This window comes from Orcinus orca, chromosome 10 (genome assembly GCF_937001465.1).
Source record: "Orcinus orca chromosome 10, mOrcOrc1.1, whole genome shotgun sequence".
NCBI lineage: Eukaryota > Metazoa > Chordata > Mammalia > Artiodactyla > Delphinidae > Orcinus > Orcinus orca.
The window spans coordinates 40,073,322-40,093,199 of NC_064568.1; the positions used below are offsets into that span (position 1 = coordinate 40,073,322).

A 19,878-nucleotide genomic window follows, 5' to 3' on the forward strand; every position below is an offset into this window, starting at 1 on the left:
GGTTGATCATATGGTGAATTATATCTTGGTAAAGCTGTTTTTTTAAAAGTTCATAATGTTCTTTTATATTCCTTTAAAAAAATTATTTATTTTTGGTTGTGTTGGGTTTTCATTGCAGCACGTGGGCTTTCTCTAGTTGTGGTGAGCGGGGGCTACTTTTCGTTGCAGTGCACGGGCTTCTCATTGCGGTGGCTTCTCTTGCTACAGAGCACGGGCTCTAGGCATGCAGGCTTCAGTAGTTGTGGTGTGCGGGCTCAGTAGTTGTGGCTCGCAGGCTCTAGAGCACAGGCTCAGTAGTTGTGGCGCACAGGCTTAGTTGCTCTGCGGCATGTGGGATCTTCCTGAACCAGGGCTCGAACCAGTGTCCCCTGCATTGGCGGGTGGATTCTTAATCACTGCGCTACCAGGGAAGGCCCTATATTCCTTTTTATTTCTGTGAGGTTGGTAGTGTTTCCATTTTCATTCCTGATAATAGTAATTTGGTCCAGTTTTTTTTTCCTTCATCAGTCTAGAAAAAGGCTTGTCAATTTAATCTTTTCAGAGAACCCACTTTTGATTTCAGTGGTTCTCTGTATTGTTTTTCTATTCTCTTAATTTATCATCACTCTGATCTTTATTATTTCCTTCCTTCTCTTGCTTTTGGTTAAGTTTGCTCTTCTTTTAATAGTGCCTTAAGTTGGAAATTGGGATATTGATTTGAGATCTTTCGTCCTTATTAATGTAGATAACGTAGACTTTCATAGCTATATAAATATCCCTCTTTTTGCTGCATTCCGTAAGTCTTCATATGTTTTGTTTTTGTTTTCGTTCTTCTCAAAATATTTTGCAGTTTCCCTGGTGATTTCTTCTTTGACCCATTGGTTGTTTAAGAGTATGTTTTTTAAACCACTCAGTGGTCTTAAGCTATTCTAACACAAACTCTTAAAATGGAGAGGTTGATAGAAAATAGTTTCTTAAAAAAATAAAACAGCATGTTGTTTACTTGTACCAATTTGTGAATTTTTAAGATTTCCTTCTGTTATTAATTTCTAGTTTTATTCCATTTTATTCACAGAAGATAATTTGTGTGATTTCTATTTTTTAAATTTTATTAAGACTTGTTTTGTTGCTTAACATATTGTCTGTCCTGGTGAAAATATTCATGTTGTATTTTGCTATTGAATGGTGTCTTCTGTGTATGTTTGGTGTGGCTGGTCTATAGTGTTGTTCAAGTTGTCTGCTTCTTTATCTTTTTTCCTAGTTGTTCCATCCTTTTTGAAATGTCTTGGAATCTCCAACTATTGTGGGTGGACTGTGTTCCTTTCTTCAATTCTGTCTGGTTTTGCTTCATATATTTTGAGACTCTGTTGTTCGTTGCATGTATGTTTATAATTGTTATATCTTTTTAATGGGTTGACCCTTTCATCATTATATAATACCTTTTTCTCTTGTAACATTTTTTGTTTAAAAGTTTGTTTTATCTGATGTCAACATACCACTCCAGCTGTCTTTTGGTTGCTGTGTTTTCATGGAAAAGCTCTGAGTTCATTACCTCTGAGTTTTCTCATCTGTAATAAGAGATGGTTAGATACTCTCTATAATGTGTCATTTAGCTATGCCAGTCTGTGATATTGGACAAATGATATTTTTGCTAATAAGGACTTCTATCTGTTTTTGTTTAATTGATCTTGAAGAGGAGTAGAATTTTAATAAAGTAGCTTCATAAACAGTACTTGACTTCTCAAACGGGAAGTGTTCGTATATAAGAGGGTAATTTTCACACTAAAATACAGTAAAAATACTGTTTTGTATATAATTATCAGTAGTGTATTTCCAACGTTTCTTACGTTGTTCATTAATTTTTTTCATTCATCATGAAACAATTTCTGAAGAATAATTCAAGGTAAAGATTTATTGCTGTCATCTTGCCTTTGTATCTTGCCTTTGACTTTGTATCAGTTGTATGAAATTTATACAACCTATGCTTCAGCTGCAGTGATTTTGTCTTTTTCATTTATTCTTATAGGATAAAGATAATATGAAGTAAAATTTTAAATTGTCAGCCAGTATGCCACAGATGATACCATCTGAACTCCTGGTGCTCTATTCTAGGTGGTTTGAGTAGGTACCAGTAAGGTCTCTTCTAGCCTAAAATGTTAGAGTTTCCATGAGTTTGCATAGGGCCTACCCCTGTTGTTTTCTCTACTTTCTTGAAAGTGTCAATCTAGCAGTTTCATTTTGCAGATAATGGAAACAGATTTTCAGATTAATCAAAGTTCTCACTCTAGTCTTCAGAACAAATTATTGACCTAACTGTTCTTGATATTGGTTACTAATCCAGAGTACCAAGGCTTTGAGTTAAAAAGTAATTTACAGTATCCACAGTATTTCTTAGTTTGAAAACTCACTTATTTTCCTTTCTTTAGATGGAGACTGAAATTAGCAAACCAAGCCACATTTCTGTTGCTCTTTGTTGATTCTGCACCATGAGGCAGTGCCCAGCTCACGCCAGGAAAACCTGGGTCTATTGAATGCCTGGGAAAGGTCTTACTTTCCTCAACTTTTTTTGTGTGTTTTTGGTTCATTTGTAGGGTCTTTTGGTTCCCTGTGGTCATGGAATTGAAAAGGGTTGGCAAAGCCTTCTTATTTCATTCAAAGAAGTTTCTGTACTCTGCAAAATCCGGGACATGGTTTTACATGTAAATCTGTTTTAAAAATTTTGGTAGATGATACCATAAAGGATTAGTGGTTAAGAAACAGGTTGCGAAGTTGGCCATTTCTAGTTTAGTGGGATTTAAAAGAGGACCAAAAAAAAAAAAAAAATCTAGCAACCTTAGTCCTGTGGGGCTAGATTTTCCTGATTCATTAGTGAATGTATGATTTGTAAAGCTTGGATCAGACTGCTGCAGGAAGCACTGGAGACTACAAAGGGTGATTCTTTGAATGGCATGAACAGTAAACTTCATTCGTAGGACCTGGAGGTGGCCTATCAGGTAAACCTTTCTGAAGTGCAGTGTATACTCACTAGTTGCAGCAATAGAATTTGGGTCCTTTTACCATTTAATAAGGGTTAAGGAAAATACCAGGCTAATATGAATATTTCTAAATGAGTTGTAGACAGAATTCTATAACTAATGCTGGCCTATTACAGTTAAAGTGATTTATATTGGGCTGTGACTAATAGAATAAATTAGGAAACAACAAATGGTGCTCCCTGTAGAACTGGCTCAGCAAAGTTGTAGTGGGGAGTCAATAGTATATCTCCTATCTTTCTGAACCACATTACAAGTTCAGAGTTCAAAGAAAGGAAATATCAAATTTACATTTAAACTTACACTTTATATAACAAAATAGTGCCTTATTACATAGCACACAGATTTGAGATAGAATGATGTAGGTTTCCTTATCAAGGTAATATTCTGCCTGGGTGGTAGATTAATCATACTTTTTATTGTGATACTTAATTTACGGTTACACTAGTAACTTTTATGTATTAATGATGGTAAAATGATAATATGGGAAAAAATAAATAAGTTTCCTTACGAAATACAAGACTGGATTTCTCTCATTAGCCTATCTAACTTTTTATTGTGGATTTGGGGGGAAGTATTTGGTGAAATAAAAGTTAGTTAAGATAGGTGAACACTAGGTGTGAAACACCTTATTTTTCATTTATTAGGAGACTTCTCATGGGAATTATTTAGGGAAGTAAGTGTTATCAAAAGGAGTTTCTTTTTTTTTTAATGAATTGTTTTCTAATGCTGGTGCTGCTTTTTTTTTTTTTTAAATCTTTGGCCGCATTGGGTCTTCATTGCTGCGCATGGGCTTTCTCTAGTTGCGGCAAGCAGGGGCTACTCTTCGTTGCGGTGTGCGGGCTTCTCATTGCAGTGGCTTCTCTTGTTGTGGAGCATGGGCTCTAGGTGCGCGGGCTTCAGTAGTTGCAACATGTGGGCTCAGTAGTTGTGGCTCACAGGCTCCATAGTTAATGGTGCTCAGCTTAGTTGCTCCACGGCATGTGGGATCTTCCCGGACAAGGGCTCGAACCCATGTCCCCTGCATTGGCAGGCAGATTCTTAACCACTGCACCACCAGGGAAGTCCCAGGAGTTTCTTTAGTTTAAGCGTCTTTTAACACTGTAATCATTGATTAGTATCTACTGATTTCTCTAAGTTTGTATTGTTTTTTGTTTGACCAGAGACCATTCTAGGAATAGAAAAAATAATACTGCTATTTGAGACCTTTTTTGTTTAACCTAAAAATATTATGAGATTTTATTTGCTTTCAGTTATAGGGGAAGGTGAGAGAAGTTAAGACCAAAGAAATGAAGAGAAGTTTTAAACATTGCTTAGAAGTCATCGGAAACCAACATTTCTTTCTCAATCCCCATGTTTGTCACACATTATATAGGGGTTTTCTGTTTCGTCATTTAAGGTTCTTTTCAGGACAACCCTTTGGAGAAAGTGGCATTGTTATTAAGTAGAAGCAAGGAAACTAAGGTGTTGGCAGGTTACATTGGCATGCTTGTTAAGAATGGGGTAAAATTTGAACCTAAATGTCTCTGACCCCAAAGCTCAACCTCTCTTCCCTGTAGCATGCTGACAGAAGTAAAATATGTAGGAATGTTTGTGTATTTTTCATTCATTGAACAAGGATCATTAAAGGTCTAATAGCTCCATTGTATGTATTACGTTATATACTATGACAAATGCAATAGGAAAAGACCTGGCCCTCCTGAAAACCTAGGCTCTGCGTAAAGAGACAGGCAAGAGTGACTGTGGATGTTTCATCTATACAAGATCAAGTGCTGAGAAACTCACAGCAAAATTCAGTGTATGAGCCCATACCACATAACCATTCTTAGACAGGATATCAGTTGTTTTTTGTTTTTTGTGTTTTTTTTGCGGTACGCGGGCCTCTCACTGTTGTGGCCTCTCCCATTGCGGAGCACAGGCTCCGGACGCACAGGCTCAGCGGCCATGGCTCATGGGCCTAGCCTCTCCACGGCATGTCGGCATGTGGGATCTTCCCGGACTGGGGCACGAACCCATGGGATATCAGTTTTAAGCTAAACTTTTTTTCCCCTTTTAACTGAGAGATAAATAAGACTGTAAATATATTGTGTTATCATGGCGTCTCATTGTGTTCTAGGTGCTAGGGTACTGGTAAACAAAGCCAACCAAAATTCCTGCCCTTGTGGACTTTATATTTTATAGGTGGAAGATGGACAGGCGTCTAATATGTAAAACTTAGAATGTATAAATTAAATGTAAATATGTAGAAAGAGTGTGTTGGCTGGTAAGTGGCATGGTGAAAATAGAGCAGGGACCTGTCAATAAGAGTGAAGTGTGGGGAATTGCAGTTTTAAAGGGTCAGGGAATGCATGTCTCACCAAGAAAGTGGCATTTGAGCAAAGATGTAAGTGGAAGGCAAGGAAGGGGGAACTGTGTAGACATCTAAGGTCAGAGGGTTCCAAGCATTGGGAGCAGCCAGTATACAGGCCGCTGGACAGGAGCTGCCTGGCATAGTTGAGGAATAGCAAGGAGAATCATGGGCAGGTAGCTGAATTGCAGGGTAGAGGAGGTCAAGGGAGATTATGAGGGGCCTTGTGGGCCATTGTAACATTTTAATGTTTACTCTGAGGTGGAGCCAAATGAGGGGTTTGAGCAGAAGAGTGTCAGGGTCTGACCTATGTTTTTAAGTTTCATTCTACTAGGTTGAGAATAGACCCCATCTAGGAATTGTTAAATTTGATTTATTTTTCAAATAACGTACGTAATATATTTGAATATTAAAGATTTTTTAAAATTTTATCACTAAGCCTTTTATTAAAGAGCTTCATTAATTTTTTTTTTTTAATTTGACCTGGAGACTAAACAAAATAGCCTTTCTGATAACCTGTTTACTTGTAGCCAAACATACTGAAATGTTGATAGGATAGCACAGTGAAATCTTGTATGCCTACCAGTTAGGTTCAATTTTGCCATTTTTACCTATCTAGGAATCTAATAAATAATTTTTATTTTATTATGATTTTGGTGAATTATTTCAAAGTAAGTTGTAGACATCATGATTCTTTGCACCCCCTAAATAATTCAGCATGTGTCTCCTAAGAATAAGAACATTTTCCTAAATAAAAATCATAACAGAATGACTCTCAGCCCCTTTTAGGTCATCAGCCCTTCCCCCAGAGAGTTGGAATGTATATGTATATTTAAGAACCTGTCAAGAGTCTGTCAGATACTTATTATTGTACCCTCCATTTGTATTTCCTAGCCTCAAGTATTGGTTTTATTTTATTTATTTATTTTTGCTACTGAGTAGATTTACTGTCTGTATCTTAATTCTGGTTTAGAGGAATTTGAAAGATTAAGTTCATTGATGCTTTTTCCTTATAATTGACTATGCTTTTAGGGAAATTGAATCACAAATAGAACGTTCAGAGAAGATTCTTCTATATCAGTGAGTGGATTAACACCTTATCGAATACAGGACTCCAAGGAGTGTATCTTGAATAATTTGTCACAGCTCTGTGTAGAAGAACCCAACTCATTACTCCTAGTTTTCAAGAAGGTTAAGAACTAGTCTGGAGTCCATCAGGAGATTAAGAAGAGCATCCTGATAATAATAATGTTGAAAAGGTCACTTTCTAGGAACATAAAGCCCAGAAGTGACTGTTACAATTCTTGCCTCAGATACTATTCACAGCATATAAATAGCCTCATTCTTCTCACCCTGAGGATTCCCGTGACATCTTTAAAATCTGGCAGTTCTAAAACACCAGTGTGTGAAAACATGCTAGGCTAGTGAACCTCAGGAAAAAGTGGATCAGTATTTGATCTTTGACTACGTCATGTGGAGTGGGCTTCTCTCTTCTCTTTGTCACTGTTTTATTTGAAGGGCTCTTTCAGATCTATTTCAAGAAGCATTGAAATAGAAATTCAGACTTCTGAGCAGCTCACAATAGGACATTTAACCTCTAAGGACTAGCTAGGATTGAAGTGACTTGCCTAATGAATCATATTTATTAGATGGTAGGATAAGAATTTTTAGGAAGAAATTGGCTTCCCTTATGTAATACAATTGTCTACCTTTGGTGACTTTTTTTTTTTTTTTTTGGTCAAATCAGGTATAACTATATCAGTTACTTGATGTAGCTCTCTTGCTGTGGGGCAGTTATGTAAGACACACGAAATACCCTCTAATAATTGGGGCTATTTTTTGTGATGAGTTACATATACATGGAAAAATAATTCAGTGTTGGAGGATTGGAGATAGAATGAAGTATATAGTATTAATTGTTCAAGGAGGACTGTAGATAGGAAGTGCTGTAAGAATGAACACAATGGGACTTGTAATTTTAGGCTAAAGAAGACTTCACAAAGAAAGTAGGATTTGAGCTGAATGTTAAAAAAAGAGGTTTAGAATGTCACTGATTGGAACAAGTACAGTATCCAATTCTGTAGAACGATGTGAACAAAGGCACAGAGATGGAAATGGAAGGTTGTTCAAATGGCAGGAAGTTAACCAGGTTGGCCACAATACATAGTTCAAATAAGGATGTAGAAAGAGAGCAGCTTACAGAGGTAGGTTGGAGCTAGGTTATAGAGAGTTTGATACAAGGCTCACGAGCCTGGTTAGACTGTATATTGCCAGCTTTATGGAACGTTTGAACTTTAATACAGTGAATGACATGATTAGTCTCCCAGAAGTGTTGAATGAGTTCCTATCATTCCCTCCTTCCCTAGGAAGACAAAAATTATTGGACTCACATTTCTAAAATGTTTTGGTCTCAGGACTTCTTTGACTTTTTAAAAATATCAAGGAACCCAAAATGCTTCTTCAGTTTATTTGGATTATATCTGTTGACATTTACTATATTAAAAATTGATAGTGGGCGGGCTTCCCAGGTGGCACACTGGTTAAGAATCTGCCTGCCAGTGCAGGGCACATGGGTTCCATCCCTGGCCCGGGAAGATCCCACATGCCGCGAAGGAGCCAAGCCTGTGTGCCACAACTACTGAGGCTGCGCTCTAGAGCCTGTGAGCCACAGCTACTGAAGCCCACGCGCCTAGAACCCATGCTCCGCAACAGGAGAAGCCACCGCAGTGAGAAGCATGCGCACTGCAACGAAGAGTAGCCCCCGCTCACTGCAACTAGGGAAAGCCTGTGTACACAGCAATGAAGACCTAACACAGCCAAATATAAAAAAACCAAACAAATAAATAAATAATTTTTAAAAAAAGTTAAAAAATTGGTACTGGGAAACTTTTAAAAAATAATACATAGGTGCACGTTTCTATAGCTGACTTCATCATGCAGCCTCTGGAAAGCCATACGCCACACTTGTGCGAGATGAGAGAGAAAAGGCAAGTATCTTTGTGTTGCTATGAAAATAGTTTTGACCTTGGGAACCCTCAGGGTACCTAGACCACACTTTGTGAATCACTGAATTAAATAATCACCCTGTCCTTGAAGAATATTTATGGTGGGGGAGGGGATATCATTATAAAAAAGAAATACAGCTATAGGTAGAGGCATATGTGGAGGAAACACGATTATTTATGCTTGGGTCAGTTAGGGAAGGCTGCACCAAGGACATGACCTTTTAAACAATAATGAAGAAGAAGGAATGAACATAGGTGGCATATTCTGAAAATAGTACAAAGAAGTCTGTGGGGAGCAGGTACTGTGGCCAAGGGCAGCTTTGTAGGTTTGCAGCTGATTTTGAAGGGCTTTTACCTTGTAGACTTTGAGAAGATTCCAGAGAGTAGAAGTAACGTGGTTCTCTCTGTTTTAGGAAGTAACTGCTGGCAGTTTACAGATGATGTGTAGGAAATGGAGAGTATTCTCACCAAATAATCATAATTCTTTCTAAAAAGCATCATTACTTATTCATAACATACTTTATTAAAGGCAGGTATTTTGCAAGCATTTAATTCTCTCCTCAAAGCTAACTTTTCCAGTTCCCTCAACTCTTTAGGGAATGGTTTCTCTCTCTCGCTCCTCATTTTGGTTTTGGTAACCATATTATTACTAGACTGAAAAACGCACTGCATTGCAGAAGCTAGGAGAAAGGGGTGGTGACTAGAAACCAACCAGTCTGGTGGATGAGACCATTTTCTATTTGTAGTCTCTGAAGACATTGTTATCATGGATGCTAGATAATTTGCTTCTCACCCTTGGTTGAGGTTCATTCAAAAGTTTAGGAGGTATAGTAGTTATCTATTGCTGCATAACAAATTACCACAAAATTAGTGGCTTAAAACAAGATATATTTATTATCTCATAGTTTCTGTGAGTCAGAAGTCTATGCACAGCCTAACTTGTCCTCTGCGTAGGATCTCAAAAGGCTACAATCAAGGTGGCTGGACTACATTCTCATCTGTTGAAGAATCCACCTCCAAGGTCACTCCTGTTCTCAGAATTCATTTACTTCCAGTTGTAGAACGGAAAGCCTCAATTTCTTGCTGGCTGTCAGCTGGAAGCTTCCCTCAGCTCCTAGGGCCACCCAGGGTTCTTTGCCATTTAGGCTCCCCCAGAATGGCAGCTTACTTCATCAAGCCAGCAAGGAGAGTCTCCAGAGCAAGTAACAGCACAGGGTCTTATATAAACTAACATCCTGTCACCTTTGCTGTATTCTGTTGTGGCTAGAAACAAATCACAGATGCTACTCACACTCAAGAGAAGGGGTTCATACAAGGACATGAAAACCTTGAGGCAGGGATCGTATGAGGCCACCTTCGTGTCTCACCACCAGTGTCCCTCAATTTCCAACATTAAAGTTGAGACCTTGAGAGTCCGACAGTATCTCCAGAGTATCTTTGTTCATAAGCAGGACTATCATATTAGCATGAATTTTCTATCACAGAGGTTAGCAAACTTTTTCTATAAAGGGCCAAATGGTAAAAACTTTAGGCTTTTGCAGACCACACGGCCTCTGTCACAGCTACTCAGTTCTGCCTTTGTGGTGCAAAAGCATCCATAGACAATACTTAAATAAATGAGCTCGGCTGTGTTGTGATAAAATTTTATTTACAAAAGCAGCCATCGTTTGCTGACCCCTTGTCGATCAGATTGGTCAGGTATCGCTGACCCATTAGTAACATTTTAAGAGAATGGGACATGGGCAGGTCATTTTATAAAACTAACTGGTCCTTTACAGAAAAGATCACATAGGGAGGGTAAGTCAGATAACAAACCGGATTGGGAAGGATCTTTGACAGTCCAGGGAAGAATGAGAGCCCTTTGTTTTCCCTGAAGCAGTGCCAAAGGCCACGAAAAGGGCTCATGTTAATAGAGAGATAGGGCCTGGGTCCAGCCAACTGAACTTTCTGATAATATTAATAATTGTCATTGAGCACTCACTATGAGCCAGACAGTTATTGCATTTTACATGAAATAATTAATTTAATCCTTAGCACTACCCTTGTGAAGGAAATAATAATTATTCTCCTTTTGTACATAAGCAAACTGAAGCCGCTGTCAACTAAGGAGCTTGCCCAGGGTCACTTGAGCTGGTAAATTGTGGGGACAGGATTCGTACTTAGTCTGTATCCCGAACTCATCCTATTTTTCTAGAGCAGGGGTTAGCAAATTTTGGTTCTTGGGCCAAATCCAAGTTGCCGACTATTTTTATTTAGCCCACAATATATGAGAATGGATTTTACATTTTTAAATGTTTGGATAAAACCAAAAGAATAGTATTTTGTGAAATGCAAAAATATATAACATTTAGATTTCAGTGTCCATGAAGTTTTTTTTTTTTTTCATGAAGTTTTATTGGAACACAGCCACACCCATTCATTTCCAAGCGGCTTTTGTGGCTGATTTTGTGCTACTATGGCAGAGTTGAGTAGATGCAACTAGGACTGTGGGGCCTGCAAAGCTGAAAAGAGTTACTATCTCACCCTTTACAGAAAATGTTTACCAACCCATTCTACAGCCTAAAGAGCTAATTGTAAACTGTGATGTTGGTATTTTCCCCTGGCTGACAAGGCATTAATTACCTGGTAAGAGGATTTTTTTTTGTTTTGCTTTCTCTTTCTTTTTGTCTTTGGCATGTGGCTCACTAGTTTATGTTATGTGTTTCTTATTTAAGTTGTGAATTTCATTTATTGGCACCAACAAGGTGACATTAAGGGAGGGGACTTCCCTGGTGGCACAGTGGTTAAGACTCCACGCTCCCATTGCAGGGGTCCCGGGTTCGATCCATGGTCAGGGAACTAGATGCCGTATGCCACAGTTAAGGAGCCCACCTGCCGCAACTAAGACCCAGTGCAACCATATAAATAATAAATAAATATTAAAAAAATATGACATTAAGGGATATGTGAGCGGCTGCAACCTCTTCAGGGTTTACAGTTCTAATCAGAATTCACACCAAAGACAAGCACGCGTGCGCACGCCCTCTCTCCTTCCCTCCCTCTCTTTCTCTCTCTGTCTCTCCCCAAGAATATGTCTGATAGCAGCTTTAAAAAAATGTTGATAGAAGACACTTTACATACTCTTCCATGTAGCATCTTGAGAAATACACAACTCATAATTAAACTGTTAATAGACATCTCCTTAAAAGTCTGAGATTTTCCCCCTTACAGAGGGTCTGTCTCTAACTGCACCATCATTATATGAATAGATATTAATATTATGTAACTCTTCATCTTGGAATCATAGCTAATTAAAGAGTTGATATCAAATTTGGCTTGCCTTACAATAGAGAGTGTTATCTTTTTAGAATGCAGAGCTGTAGATTGTGGTTAGTTATTTCAAATGTAGATTATTTTTATTAAAAAAAATACTGCATTTCTCCCACATAATACTTATTCAGTGTGTAATTGTTGACTCAGCAAAGGTGGCCTAATGCACATTCAATTAAGAGTAACTTGTGAGGGGAGATCAGCTCAGTGCTTTGTGACCACTTAGAGGGGTGGGATAGGGAGGGTGGGAGGGAGGAGATATGGGGATATATGTATATGTATAGCTGATTCACTTTGTTATAAAGCAGAAACTAACACACCATTGTAAAGCAATGATTTATGATTGCTGTATGATTCTCAAAAAAAAAGAATAACTTGTGAGGTTTGGGGGCTTAAAAAAACTCCATCTGCATTTGGGTTTTTTGTTCAAGTCATTTTATTGTTATATTTTAATGTGTCTTAAGGCATGTTACATATTTCATCTGAACTAATTAGAATATTACCAGTAATTTCTCTCTGTTTCCCACTTACCTCATCTTTGTACCTTCCCACTCCCAGCCCTAAGAATCCTGAATTTTTTAATATTGTTCAACTATGTTTTAAGCAATTTTTTAAAAATATTTATTTTATTTATTTATTTTTTGGCTGTGTTGGGTCTTTGTTGCTGCGTGCGGGCTTTCTCTAGTTGCTGCGAGCAGGGGCTACTCTTCGTTGCAGTGCGCGGGCTTCTCATTGCGGTGGCTTCTCTTGTTGCGGAGCACGGGCTCTAGGCACATGAGCTCAGTAGTTGTGGCACGTGGACTCGGTAGTTGTGGCATGTGGGCTCAGTAGTTGTGGCTCACGGGCTCAGTAGTTGTGGTTCGTGGGCTCAGTAGTTGTGGCTCGCAGGCTTTAGAACGCAGGCTAAGTAGCTGTGGTGCGCGGGCTTAGTTGCTCTGCGGCATGTGGGATCTTCCTGGACCAGGGCTCGAACCCGTGTCCCCTGCATTGGCAGGTGGATTCTTAACCACTGTGCCACCAGGGAAGCCCATAAGCAATTTTTAATCACAAAGATGTACTTAATATATGTTGGTTATAATTTTGTTTGTTTTTAAGCTTTAGAAAGTATGATAGATTTATACTTCTAAGACTTTTATTTTTAACTCAGTATTATATTTTCAGTATTTTTTCGTGAAGTTGCATTATCCATGTAACCATAGTTAATTTATTTCCACTGCTGTAAGATATTCTGGTATGTGATTATAACTCATTTTAATTATCCCTTCTCTTATTGTTGAACAGACAGTTTGGGTTGTTTCCTGTTTTTCTGTTTCAAACATGCATGTACATACAATCTTGTACATGCCTCACAGTGTACACATATAGGGTTTTGCTTAGATGCAGTGCTACTTGAAGTGTGGACCAGTTGCCACACTGAGTTAAGAAATATGCATCACTAAGCTCTCTTTAATTCGGTTGTCAATTTTTCATGAAGTAAATTTATTAATAAAGGAAAGGAGAAAAGAGCATTGAACACTTTGGAACGTTGAACCTTGAACATGAGCAGCACTGTTTTAGGAAACTCCAAGTTTTTTCCCAAAGTTGACCAGTAACACTTGATCCAACACCTTCCTAGTGTTAGACTCTGCTGATGTAGCAGGTGTAAAATGATGTTCTTTTATAGTTTTAAATTACATTTCTCTTACAACTAATTTGAGTATCTTAAATTTACTGGTCATATGTCATTCTGTAAAATAACTGTTCTTGTCTTTTACTTACTTTTCTATAGTATTTATGTTTTTCTTTATAAATCTGATGTACTAGTCTTCTAGTTGCTGTGCTGCATGTGTTTTCTCTTATTACTTGTTCTTTTTGTCATCTCAATGAAAAGTCGTCCTTGATTTTAATAGAGTTTTGTCTTCTGTTTTATGGTTGGCACTTTTTGTGTTGTGATTAGGAGATGATTCAAGTTTTTTTTTAATGTGTCTTTATCTAGAATTGATTTTTGTTAGCATATCGAAACGCAGTTGATTTTGCATGTTAATTTTATAGGTAACTGCCTTGTAACGCTGTCATTATTTCTAATAACTTTTCTGCAGATTCTTCTAGGTATATAGTTTTATTCTCTGCAAATCATAAGTATTTTCTTCTTTCCTTTCCAGTCCTCTTTTAATTTCTTTTCCTTTATTGACTACCTAGACCAAGACTTCTGTGGCAGTATCAAAGGAAAGTAGTAATACTGGTATCCATGTCTTGCTCTTGATTTTAAAGGGGATACTACAGGCATCTCTCCATGAAGAATGACATTTATTGTAGGATTATCAGTAACAATCTTTGGAGGGCACAGGAACTTTCCTTTTAGCCCTTGTAATGAAAGCTAGCTTGTCATGAAAGATACTGAGTTTTATTACTTTTTATGTGTGTGAGCAAATAAGTTGATAGACATATTAATGTTATATCACTCTTCTGTTACTGTCATATTATTTTGTCATAATGTATTGCCTTTTTTATATACTACTGTTTTCTGTCTTTAGATATTTTGTTTAGGAGTTTTTCATTTGTGATTATGAATGAGATTTAGTCTAGTGTCCTCTAATATTCCTTATCTGTTATCCGTATCTGATTTGTGAATCAAGGTTATACTGGCCTCATAGAATGAGTTAGAAGGTATTCCCTTTTCTCTGTTCTCTGGAAAAGTTTATGAAGATTATAATCATCTTTTCCCTAAAAGTTTGGTAGAGGGCTTCCCTGGTGGCACAGTGGTTAAGAACCTGCCTGCCAACGCAGGGAACATGGGTTTGAGCCCTGGTCCAGGAAGATCCCACATGCCGCGGAGTAACTAAGCCCGTGAGCCACAACTACTGAGCCTGTGCTCTAGAGCCTGTGAGCCACAACTGCTGAAGCCCGCACGCCTAGAGCCCGTGCACAGCAACGAAGAGTAGCCCCTGCTCACTGTAACTAGAGAAAGCTGCGCGCAGCAACGAAGACCCAATGCAGCCAAAAATAAATAACTAAATTTATTTTTTAAAAAAATAGAATTCCCCAGTAAAAACATCTGAACCTGTGGTGTTTTTGTTTTTTTAAAACTATTTCAGTTTTTCTGTTAGTATACTTCTTTTTCTTCCCAAATCTGTTTAGTAAATAAATTTTCTAATAATTTGTTCATTTAATCTAATTTTTCTATTTTATTTGGCCTAAAGTTTTTCAGAAGTTTGTCACTTACACTTTTTTATTAAATATAGTTGATTTACAATATTATATTAGTTTCAGATGTACAACATAGTGATTCAATATTTTTATAGCTTACACTACATTTATTATAAAATATTGGCTGTATTCCCTGTACTATAAAATATGTCCTTGTTGCTTATTTATTTTATACCTAATAGTTTGTACCTCTTAATCCCCTACCCTTGTCTTGCCGCTCTCCCCTTCCCTCTCCTCACTGGTAACCACTAATTTATTCTCTATATCTGTGAGTCTTTCTGTTTTGTTATGTTAGTTTGTTTTATTTTTTGTATTCCTCATATAAGTGATAACATAGAGTAGTTGTCTTTCTCTGTCTGATTTATTACACTAAGCATAGTACCCTCCAAGTCCATCCATGTTGTTGCACGTGGCAAAATTTCATTGTTTTTTATGGCTGAGTAATATTCCTCTGTGTGTGTGTGTGTGTGTGTGTGTGTGTGTGTGTGTGTGTGTGTGTGTGTATTCCACATCTTCTTTATCCATTCATCCTTTGGTGTATACTTAGGTTGTGTCCATATCTTGGCCACTGTTAAGTAACTGCTGCTACAAACATTGGGTTGTTTATATCTTTTTGAATTAGTGTCTTCATTTCTTTGAATATATACCCAGGAGTGGAATTGCTAGATCATATGGAAGTTTTATTTTTAGTTTTTTGAGGAACCTCCATACTGTTTTTCCATAATGGCTGCACTGATTTACATTCCCGCCAACTGTGTACTACGGTTCTCTTTTCTCCACATCCTTGCCAGCATGTGTTGTTTGTGGTCTTTTTGTCGAGAGCCATTTTGAAAGGTGTGAGGTGATACCTCATTAGGGTTTTGATTTGCATTTCTCTGATGATTAGCAACTTTGAGCATCTTTTCGTGTGCCTATTGGACATCTGTGTGTCTTCTTTGGAAAATGTTTATTCAGGTTTTCTGCCCATTTTCTAATTGGATTTTTTTTATATTGAGTAGTATGAGCTGTTTATATATTTTGGATATTAACCCTTTATCAGTCATATTATTTGCAAATATTTTTGCCTCTTCAGTAGGTTGTTGTCAACTTACTTTTTGACCTTTGCTTTTTTTTTTTTTTTTTTTTGCGGTACGCGGGCCTCTCACCGCTGCGGCCTCTCGCTCCGGACGCGCAGGCTCAGCGACCATGGCTCACGGGCCCAGCCGCTCCGCGGCACGCGGGATCCTCCCGGACCGGGGCACGAACCCGTGTCCCCTACATCAGCAGGCGGACTCTCAACCACTGTGCCACCAGGGAAGCCCAGACCTTTGCTTTTTTATCAATAGTTATGGCCTTTCTTCCATTCCTAATATTATTAATTTGTGCCTTTCATCTCTTTTCTTGATCTGTCACGGAAGAGATATAGGATTGTTATATATTTAAACTCTATTTTTAAAATTTCTTTAATTTTTCTTTTTACTCTTGTAATTTTTTTCTCCCTACCTCCTATATTCTGTTTTTCTTTTCTATTTTCTTAAAAAAGATGTACAGCTTGTAGACTTTGAACCTTTATTTCTTTTCTATTGTAAAAATAAGAAGGCTTATTTCACATTTACATTTCCTCCTAAGTGCTATTTTTACTGATTCTCAAAATTATATTTCCAAGCACAGAGAAATTTTTTTTTTTTTTTTTTTTTTTTCCGGTACGCGGGCCTCTCACTGCTGTGGCCTCTCCCGTTGCGGAGCACAGGCTCCGGACGCGCAGGCCCAGCGGCCGTGGCTCATGGGCCCAGCCGCTCCGCGGCATGTGGGATCTTCCCAGACCGGGGCGCGAACCCGCGTCCCCTGCATCGGCAGGCGGACTCTCAACCACTGCGCCACCAGGGAAGCTCGAGAAATTTATATTTTAAACTTCTAATTTCATTGCATTGTGGTGAGAGAACTTAGTTTGTATACCATTGACTTTTTGAAATTTGTGAAAACTAGCTTTATGGCTTAATATGTGATCAGTTTTCTTTGTTTTAGAATGGATTAAACTTTTTATTGATTTGTGTGTGTGTGTGTGTGTGCGCGCTGGAAGATGTGATCAGTATTTTTTAATGTTCCATGTAAGCTTGAAATTAATGTGTATATATTCTCTAATTGTTAGGTGTAGAATTCTACATGTATATGTTAGAACCATCCACTGTATGTCTTAAATTGAGACAAGTCTGTTCACATTCCCTACTATGATGTACATTTTCATTTTCTTTTTGCCATTCGGTCAGTTTTTGCTTTATATAGTTTGACACTCTTATTAGGTTCCTAAAAGTATAAAAAATTAACAATTTTTTGGTGAATTAAACCTTTTTCATCATTATGTTTTACCGTCTACTTCTAATAATACTCTATTCTTAATGCCTTTATTGACTTACAGTACCACAAAAAGGCTACCGCCATTCCTTGGATGCGGTTTTGCCTGGCATATCTTTTTCCATGTTTCCATATTCCCCATTGTCCCGTTCTATATATGGATCATTTCTTTAGATATGTTTTACAGTTTTGTAATTCTCTCTTCACCTGGTTTAATCTGTTTGCCCTGACTTCATTTCTAGGAAATATTTTTATCTTTTGGCGTTTTGTTTTTTTAAATTTCTGATCATCTGTAATACTCTCATGTTGATGGGAGATCTTTATGATTCTCTACATATTACATCCATGGCTACACTAGATTGAGGGTCTGACAGATCTCATATTGGCGGTCCTCAGGTTCTGAATCTGTTGATTAATGTTTCTGTTCAGTCTTAGTGGCTTTCTTTCTTGATGTTTGCTCTTTGTTGAGATTATTACTCTGATGTCTTTTTGGCTAAAATTGGAATTGGAAAAACTGTCTGCAGAGGATGCTTCTGCTGCTTTTTCAGGTAGCCAGGGGTTGCCACTGGCTTGAGATCACATTGGCCATCCTTGTGGCTGGCTCTCTGTGCAGGAATCCTAGTCTTCCTTTCCTGCCCTGCAGCTGGCTAGTCCATGGGCTCAACTTCCTGATGGTGAGGTATTAGAAGCAAATATGTCTAGGCAACCATTCCCTTTCAAATTCCCAAATAATCAGAACCTGGTCCCACTACTTCCACACTCTGGTCCCACTTCTGGTTCTGTAGGCCTTGGGCATTTTGGGGAAGGTGGTGATCTTTAAAAGCTCTTCTACCTGATATGAGATTCATGATGTCTTAAAATATCATGTCCTTTGGAGCTCCTATTCAGCCGTAATTCTGGAAGCAAGAAGATCCTATTATATTCTTAAGAATTGGAAAAATAGAGATTTTTCTGTTTAGTAACTTTAACACTGTTAGTTTTAGACATCATTGTTTAATATGTTTAAATATTCTCATTGAGTATAAATGCTATTAGCCTTATAATTTATGAGGACAATATAAAAATTTAAGCTATAGGATATTTGAATGTTTTTATTTAAAACCACAGCAAACCCTCATTATGTTTGAAACATTTGTTTATGTATAAAGTTCTAAAACCAGAAGTATTTATCTGATTGTATCATGTTTTTGTTTTTAAGTCTTTGTTAACTTTTTATCTACAGGATGTATTTAAGGCCTCCTTAGCACAACATTCAGTTCTCTTCATTATACAGCCCCTGTCGGCATTATCTCCCTCTTTTTTATCTCTGTCTCTTTTCTAGTCTCACCACAACTTAAATTTCCCCTACTCCCTTGAGTTTTTTGCCTCCTTTCCTTGAAATGTCCTTCTCTATACAAGTACTACCACTGCCCCCGCCCCCCACCCCCCAGCCATGTCTGCCTCAAAAATTCTCACGCAATTATCCTTCCCTGACTGAGATAGCCATACCCTCTGTGCTTCCCACAGCGTCTGATCTGTACGCAAACACAGTGGGCTTGTTGGCTTATGTCCTCCCCAGCCAGAGTGTGATGCTCTTGAGGTTCAGTGAATCTCTAGCTCTGCACTGTTTCTCTAGTATCTGACTGACTCAAAATATATAACTTGTTAAGTATCTTTAAAAATAAATTATTTTTATTTTTGCCTTTTTTTACTTAAAAGGTGTTTTTGAACTTTAATTTTTATGCATACAGAAAAATGAAAACCCTCAGTGGGCAGTTCAGTGCATTTTCACAAATTAAACACAGTCATGTAGGCAGCCCCAAGATCAAGAAACAGATCATTACCAGCACCCAAAGCCACTCTTGAACCCACCCCTTTCCTGGTTAACCACTGTCCTGATTTCTAACACCGCGGATTACATTCATCTATTTTTGAACTTTAAATTAGTACAATCATAAAGTATGTGTTATTTTATGTCAACCTTATGGTTGTGAGATTTGTCCGTATTACTGTGTGTAGTGGTATTTCAGACACTTTCACAGCTTTATAATAGCTTTTACTTTTCCCCCACATTGTACTACTACTTGTTTTTATTGCTTTGCTTGTAGAAGGAGCTGAAGAGGAAAAAATGGAAACAGATACTGATGGTCAGCAGCCTGAAAAGGTAAAAAATCAGTCTGTCTGAATTCTCTCACAACAGGCAAGCCAGAGAGCACTACCTTTCTCAGCATAACAGTTTGGGTTTATTTTGATCTTTTGGGTCCCTCTCAGAGGACTGTAAGTGATTCTATCAGCCATTTGGGCTTTGCTGGTTTAAGTTTTTGCTGAATATAGTTCTTTGTTCTTTGCTGAATATAGTTCTATAGTTTCTATAGTTCTATAGTTTCTATATAGTTTTGTATAGTTCTATATAGTTTTCTATAGTTTCTATAGTTCTTTGCTGAATATAGTTCTCTGTGCTATACAGTAGGACCTTGTTTAAACAGTACTGTGCATTTTAAATGCTCTTAGTCCTTCTAGCCAGCTAACCATTTATTTATTTGTTTGTTTAGTTATCTAGTATTTAACCAGTAAATAATGAAAATGAGTCCCACTGACATTCCTTTGGACACTGTATCCCTAGCCTTATAGCAGAGAGGGTGGGGAATTTGTGCTTTGGAGACTTAAAGTCTCGTGAGCACTCAGGAGTTGAGAGTAGTGAAAGGTATTT

General features: G+C 37.8%; 1 protein-coding gene across 4 annotated transcripts in view; it reads left to right on the forward strand.

The window, feature by feature from the left end:
- The window catches only part of SMARCC1 (SWI/SNF related, matrix associated, actin dependent regulator of chromatin subfamily c member 1), a 178,836-nt gene that overhangs the window by 115,353 nt on the left and 43,605 nt on the right, over positions 1 to 19,878 (forward strand). For all 4 annotated transcript variants that reach the window (XM_004283880.3, XM_033413117.2, XM_033413118.2 and 1 more), the window contains one exon: positions 19,277 to 19,332. In XM_004283880.3, the coding sequence (XP_004283928.1) occupies positions 19,277 to 19,332 (56 nt within the window). The remainder of the gene's footprint in view (positions 1 to 19,276; positions 19,333 to 19,878) is intronic.